The sequence below is a fragment of the Cynoglossus semilaevis genome, chromosome 6 (assembly GCF_000523025.1).
Source record: "Cynoglossus semilaevis isolate Cse_v1.0 chromosome 6, Cse_v1.0, whole genome shotgun sequence".
Taxonomy (NCBI): Eukaryota; Metazoa; Chordata; class Actinopteri; order Pleuronectiformes; family Cynoglossidae; genus Cynoglossus; species Cynoglossus semilaevis.
In genome coordinates, this window is record NC_024312.1 from 2,175,521 (window position 1) to 2,182,820 (window position 7,300).

The window sequence follows — 7,300 nt, forward strand, 5'->3', positions numbered from 1 at the left end:
AGAAAGACCAGCGATCGAACCAGCAACCCAGCAGTTCATTCTCAAAAAGTATTTTCCTGGTTTGCAGGATTCAATCTGGTGACTTCATTCACCAGAAGTCAGGCAGCAGTGCTAACCACCTCACCACCTATGCAGCCCTTGATCTAGCACTGCTCTCTATAAACTGAGCTCAAACAAGTTGAGCAGCATTAATGTTGTTTCCTTGTACTTTGTCCTCAGTTGACCAGGATGAATTTGGATGCCCAGAAGATGGAGCGGGATCTGAGAGACGAGCTGGCGGACAGCGTTAGCAAAGCTGTTAGCGACGCCGACAGAGCCACGATAAGAGTTCTGGAGAAGAGCGAGGCTGAGCTTCGTATCGAGATCTCAAAGTGAGTCTGACGTTGTGCAGGCGTCGGGTGAATTATCAAGGCTTTAGCCACATATTATCAACGTGGTGAAATATGAAAGATGAGCGCAGTTCATTATGGAAACCTGTTTATTTAGGTGGCAGCATGAAATGATGAATGGATACATGAAGTTAAATGTTTCTCAAAGACAAGAATCTTTGTCTTTGATTTACAGCCATCCTTCTGTTTTATATCCTCTCTGAATGATGACTTTGGTAACTTCTGTTATCTGGTTTACTTTAGAAACATTTTTCTACAAATGAATGACACTTCCTAGAAATGCGTATAAAACTCAAATATTTATTTTGGTGGTATCTTTTACCTTATCTTAACCTGACAGGCAAACGGACAAAGAATGCAGTGGATTTGAATTTTTAGTATCATTTACAAATAAATTGTTTTTAATGTTGAAAATAAGTTCTTTTTGTAGACTACAAACAAATGCAACTATTAACGTTACACCAGCGACAAAAGCGTTTCCTTTAGACAAAGAGTAGGTGTCGTCAACTATGTCTATATAATAACCATAACTGTAGAATTATACATTTTAAAGACCAACTTGACACAGTTTGTGACGACATGGTTCGTATTTTTTTTTTTAATTTTTTGTCCATAGATTTCAGGAGATGTCAGATGTGGCTGTAATGCAGGTGTCCGCTCTCCGAGCCAGGAAACAGTCCAGTGAAAAGGAGGTTGAAACTTTGAGGAGACAAATAATGGAGTACCAGGTAAATGTGTGGTGTCTTTGAACAAATATTCTTTCAAGGGTTTTCCTTTCAGAAGCCACATGTTCAGACAGCTTTAAGGATTGTATTGAAGCTTGGTGTCTTTTCCCTCAGACTCAGTCAGATGAGAAAGCCTTCATTGCGCAGCTCCAACAGCACATCGTGGCCGTGCAGCTCAGTGAGTCTGCTGCTCTGGCCCGACTGGAGGCTGCCACCTCTCGGCTTCAGCAGTTAGAGGCCAACAAACTTCGCACAGAACAACAGCTGGACGCCAGCGAGCAGACGCTTTTCCTTGTAAACCAGGAGAGCAGAAACCGCTCCAACCACTTACGCCAGACCATTCAGTCCCTACGAAGGCAGTTCGCCGGAGCGGTGCCACTGTATCAGATAGAAAAGTTCTCTAAGACCATGGTGAGCCTTCTGGATGACCGGGTGAGAGCACTGGAGGAGAGGAAGAAGGCAGAGGAGGAGCGGAGGAGAGCAGAAGACCGGGCTGCAGAGCTGGAATTGAGACTTCAAGGGCTGGAGGAGCTCATCTCCACACTGAAGGACGTGAAGGGCGCTCAGAAAGTAAGTGCTTTCACCACATTTGGAGACAAATACCAGTAGTCATGAAACATTACACTACAGCTGACTGAAACTGCTGTGAATGAAACATCTGGAAAGAATCGGTTCTCTACGTCCTTACAGGTCACAGAGTGGCATAAGAAGATGGAGGAGTGTCGACTGCAGGAGCTGCGCAAGAGCAGAGAACTAGTAGTCCAGAGGGAGGAGCTCAAGTACCTGAAGAACCTGGTGGAGGAACAGGAGAGAACGATCCACTCCCTGGAACAGGATGTTGTGCAGCAAAACATGGTCTTACTAAACTCTTACCATTTACTGAAACAATGTGTTTATTTTCGTTTCTTATTCAATTTATATATATTTTAATGACAAAGGTCAAAAGGATTCATAGTCAAGGTATTGTCGTGAACGTTTTTTCCTTCAAGCTTCAAGAAAAAATAGGTATTGTCGTGAACGTTTCTGTTTTTTCCTTCAAGCTTCAAGAAAAAAGACAGCTAGTGTGGGATCAGCGTGAAGTGGAGCTGGAGCAGCAACTGGACCGATTTGAGAAACACCGCAAAGTGGAAAAGGTAAATGTTGTTCACGGGCCTAGATAAAAAATAAAGGTTTCACCCAAATGATTCATCGTCCTGATGACTAGGTCTGCCGTCATGGTCAGCTAAGTTCAAGTTGAAGTTTAATGAGAATTGTCCTAATGTTAACTTGTCTATCTGTGTCTCAGTTTGAAGTTGGTGCAGCTTCACTGCCAGATCCAGGTCCACGTCATGCTGAATCTACTCTGGGTAAAGTTCGAGAGAATGGGCTCACATTTATGGACACACAGGCCACCTACAGGAGCTTGTCTGAGGTACAGCTTCCTATTCCCCCAGAGATCAGTGATTCTCCAACAATGAAGCGCACGTTGCATTGTTTAAAACCTTCTGTGAAATGTAGAAGCTGAAAGAGAAAGAAGCTGCCCTTGTAAAGGCCGAGCGGAACATCGAGTCCAGAGATAAAGTTATCAACCAGCTGCGTCTCCAGCTACCGGCCGCTGCCAACCAAGAGCGTCTGTTGACCAACCAGGCTAAACATGAGGAGGGTCAGTCTGACGGCCAACGTGCCCTGAGGCTGGCTCACCAGACCATCAAGGATCTCCAGCGACAACTCGACAAAAAAGAGGACATCATAAAGAAAACGATCAAACAAGCTGAACAGGTAGAGAAATATATGATGAAACTAAATACACAGAATGAGCACAGCCCACAGCCTCTCTCCAAGAACATTTGTGAGACAAAAAGTTTTCTTCTTTTTTTTTTTTTGAAAAAAACAAACAAACAATTAAATGCAGTTTTACAAAGCAGTGTCAAAGTTCAGGAGTGTAAAAGCCTCAGAGCTGCTTTTATAGGACACATGAGGAACAGTACAAAGAAAAGCTGCTGAGGCTCCTAATGATTTGGCCAGAATCTCTGAAGAATAAAGGAGCAGAGAGCAGTTTAAAGTTTTATAGACCTGTAAAAAAAACAACTTTGAAAGTGTAGTATCTTAAATAGCATGACCAATTTTAGGGAATTCAGGCAAAACAAAATCAATTTTAAAGAAAGTTGCCACGGTACGGCAGTCAGAGCTTCTTTTTGTTGTTTATTATAAGTGTTAACTCATTAGCAAAATTTCCTTCTAATAAATTAGTGAATGATGATGAATGACAAAACTATTATTTGACCTTAAACCCTGTAATTGAGATTTAAATTCACCCTTAGAAGAAACTTCAGTTTCCACAAATGTGTGATTGAAATGTTGTTGACACCAGGATCAGGTCGAGACGAGGAGAAGACACAGCGAGGAACTCAGGACGCTGGAGCAGAAGCTGAGTTTGAACGCAGACACCACACTGGACCGCATCAGACAGACAGCAAAGGTAAACATGACGTGTGAGGGTCTCAAGGTGTCAAGATACACTCAACGAATCATCATCAATCAATCAGGGAACAAAAGTATCGACAAATGTTTTAGTGTGTAGCACAGGAAGTGAGATTTAGAAAAACCAACTCCTTCATCTACCAGCATGTTCGTGGACCATGGAGACAACGTACATGAAGTGTTTTTTGTTTTTGTTTGGTCAATTCTTCGCTCACGCAGGAGTTGGTGGGGAAGCCCACCTTCAGGCCGCCCACCTCTGAGCACCTGGAATCTCTGGCTGATTTGGAGCAGACGGTGGCTGACCAGGACCATTCACTCTCCTCACTCACAGAGAAACTGAAGCTGAGCACGGCAGAGCTGGATCAGCTCCGGGTCGCCATGGAAACACAGGCTAAGAAACACACTGACGACGTGTCGAGGTAGGTTTAACACAAACAGCCTGGTGATCCACTAGATTCATGAAAAGTGAGACTGAAATTGAAGACTTCACGGTGACTGTTTATAATTTCACCTGCATCATGTGTCACGATCTCTTTGGATTATTTCCTTTTAGTCCTAATGTTGTTGAAAACCTTTTCCCTGACCTCTCATCTTGTCCACCGGTCTCCAAAAATAATGTCGGTAGGAATCCTAGCAGTTTGATAAATTCCTCCTTATCTGTTGCATAATTGAATTCCAAATTCAATTGACTGTTGTCATTAAAAGAATATTGAACATGGATGAAGGGCCAGAGAGCATATAAAAGAAATGTGTATCAATCATTTTCCAGAAACACTGGAGCCAAAATGTTTCTGTTTCGTAGTCATTTGTTTCTTCCTACAGCACTTGAACTCAGACCTGCTTCTACAGAAGAATGTGGTGTGACAAGAAAACATGACAAAGATGTGAAGACCAACTGGAAACTTTAGTTTCACCTGGATAAAACTTTTAACTTGATGTTGATGTGAAACATACATTTACTGATGAACCTAAACTATTGACTGTCGACCTTAACAAATGTGTGACTTATTCATCCATGGATGTACGGACTCTGTTCTCCATCTTCATACGTCTGTGTCTGTTTGTGTCTGTCTCACCTAATGACAAACATCCATGAAGGTTTCATTAGCCCATCTTTCCTGGTCAAATCAAACATAAAATATTCTTTAACCCAGTTGAACCCATTTGAAGGCAAATGAAATGCAGCAGTTTTTTATGGGTTCCACGTCCGACTGGATCTGTGTTATTAATGTTCTGTTCTTGGGATACATTTTCCTCTGTGTGCTTTATCTCACACACACGCACATCAACCTGTCACCCACAGAGTTGGGCCACCTGTAAATACACTGCTCTACACTTTGTTTCATATTTATTGAAACCCAACCTTTGATATTGCCTAGTTTAGTTCTCCACACGACCAGGAGTTATTTGATCACATTCTCCACCTCCTCTTGGTCGTTCACCGCTGTACGTTTGTCAGCCAACAGCCAACTCTCCCTCCAGTCTCTCCCAGTATCCTCCAGTCTCCCCCAGTATCCTCCAGTATCCTCCGGTATCCTCCAGTATCCTCCAGCATCCTCCAGTATCCTCCAGTACCCTCCAGTCTCTCCCAGTATCCTCCAGTCTCCCCCAGTATCCTCCAGTCTCTCCCAGTATCCCCCAGTCTCCCCCAGTATCCTCCAGTCTCTCCCAGCATCCTCCATCATCCTCCAGTATCCCCCAGTATCCTCTAGTATCCCCCAGTCTCTCCCAGTATCCTCCAGGATCCTCCAGTATCCTCCAGTATCTCCCAGTATCCTCCAGTATCCCCCAGTATCCTCTAGTATCCCCCAGTCTCTCCCAGTATCCTCCAGTATCCCCCAGTATCCTCCAGTCTCTCCCAGCATCCTCCATCATCCTCCAGTATCCCCCAGTATCCTCTAGTATCCTCCAGTCTCTCCCAGTATCCCCCAGTCTCTCCCAGTATCCTCCAGGATCCTCCAGTATCCTCCAGTATCCCCCAGTCTCCTCCAGTATCCTCCAGTATCTCCCAGTATCCTCCAGTATCCTTCAGTATCCTCCAGTATCCTCCATTATCCTCCAGTATCCTCCAGTACCCTCCAGTCTCCCCCAGTATCCTCCAGTATCCTCCGGTATCCTCCAGTATCCTCCAGCATCCTCCAGTATCCTCCAGTATCTCCCAGTATCCTCCAGTATCCTCTAGTATCCTCCAGTCTCTCCCAGTATACTCCAGTATCCTCCAGTATCCCCCAGTATCCTCCAGTCTCTCCCAGCATCCTCCATCATCCTCCAGTATCCCCCAGTATCCTCCAGTATCCTCTGTACTCATCAGTCTGCACACTTTGCTTTGATGTCTGAGGCACATTAAAGGCTTCTACCCAGTGTAGCTCTGGGAGATTGCACCGACAACTTCCTGTGACCTCAACTGCTACTGCTGTATGGAGCCACTGACAGTACCTGTTTGTCCAACATATGGGTTGCGGCACAGATATCTCCCAGTTCCCTGCTTGGCTCCTCCTGTATATTATCAGGCTGAACATCAGTGAGTTCTGTTGCTTCATCTCTTTGAGCGGGAGAGTCTGACGGACCAATGAGAGGTGGTTAGGATCAGCCTTAGGGAAAGTGGTGTCACCACAGTTTGGCACTGATAACCAGGGCTGTTTACTGGCAACAGTCTGGTGATCTTTCAGTCTATCTTTATTCTTACACCCCTAATAATAATAACTTTTTTTAAATCAAACTAACGGGGTGATTTTCTTCCAGGATGGAGGATCATCATTCCACCCAACTGAAAGCTGTGACTGGTGAGAATGAGGACCAGAGGATCCAGATTGTCCAGATGGAGAGGGAGATGAACGACCTCCGCACTGAACTGGAGGCCCAAAAGGAGGCCAACGTCCGCTCCCCCAGCAACACCATGAAAAACCTCGTGGAACGACTCAAGGCACAGCTCGCTCAAAAAGAGAAACAACTCAAGGTCTTTATTTTTAATTAAATGTTGCACATGCACAGATTTCTGATACAAACCGGCAAAGTTTTGATTACGAGCCCACTCCTCTGACCTGTAGAACTGGTTTATTGGTGTGATTTCTGAGGCACTGAGGAAATACTGAGTCTTTTGAATCTTGCTGTCACTCCTTCAGTTTGATCTGTTTCCAGATCTGTGCATGCCAGAACAAAACCGCCCTGCTTGATTGTCTGTTTGGCTGCTACGAGGCAGTCACTCACCTCTGGATACGTTTATCCATTAAAGTTCTTTTGAAGTCTGTAACATTAAGCTTCTGTTGACAGATTAGCCATTGTTCAGCCTTAAATCCAGGTAATTCATTAGTAAATAATCCCCACAAGGAACACAGACAAAGGCACCTTTTAACACACCATCCCTGACCTAAGGTCAAGTTTGGGAGCAGGGTCAAATGTGCACATGAAAAAGCCGCTGCATGTTGCTGTCATCCCTGTGTCCATGGTGGTCTTAGGGTCTCAGTAAAGCTCTGCTGGAGCTACGAGCCGAGATGACGTCTACTGCAGAGCAGCACGTCCTCGCTGCTGCCGCCCAGAAGGAGGAGAATCTTAATGTGCAGAAGCTGATTGACAAACACACCAAAGACCTAAAGGTAGGACTGGACCACCACTAAACTTTCATTTTCAACAATATTTACTATTCTGAAAAATGGCACCTTCGGAGCAGGGTCGCACCTTGCCACTGTGTTTGTATTTTATTTTTATTTAGTAGTTTAGTAGTAGTTC

The 7,300-nt window shown here is 44.5% G+C and overlaps 1 protein-coding gene across 1 annotated transcript in view; it reads left to right on the forward strand.

Moving 5' to 3' along the window:
* Positions 1-200: 200 nt before the first annotated feature.
* The window catches only part of cep290 (centrosomal protein 290), a 16,809-nt gene continuing 9,709 nt past the window's right edge, over positions 201-7,300 (forward strand). The window contains exons 1-11 of the mRNA XM_025056361.1: positions 201-371; positions 1,006-1,117; positions 1,229-1,684; positions 1,805-1,969; positions 2,155-2,247; positions 2,400-2,525; positions 2,612-2,872; positions 3,465-3,572; positions 3,794-3,993; positions 6,317-6,530; positions 7,030-7,167. Of these exons, the coding sequence (XP_024912129.1) occupies positions 229-371; positions 1,006-1,117; positions 1,229-1,684; positions 1,805-1,969; positions 2,155-2,247; positions 2,400-2,525; positions 2,612-2,872; positions 3,465-3,572; positions 3,794-3,993; positions 6,317-6,530; positions 7,030-7,167 (2,016 nt within the window). The 5' untranslated portion in view covers positions 201-228. The remainder of the gene's footprint in view (positions 372-1,005; positions 1,118-1,228; positions 1,685-1,804; positions 1,970-2,154; positions 2,248-2,399; positions 2,526-2,611; positions 2,873-3,464; positions 3,573-3,793; positions 3,994-6,316; positions 6,531-7,029; positions 7,168-7,300) is intronic.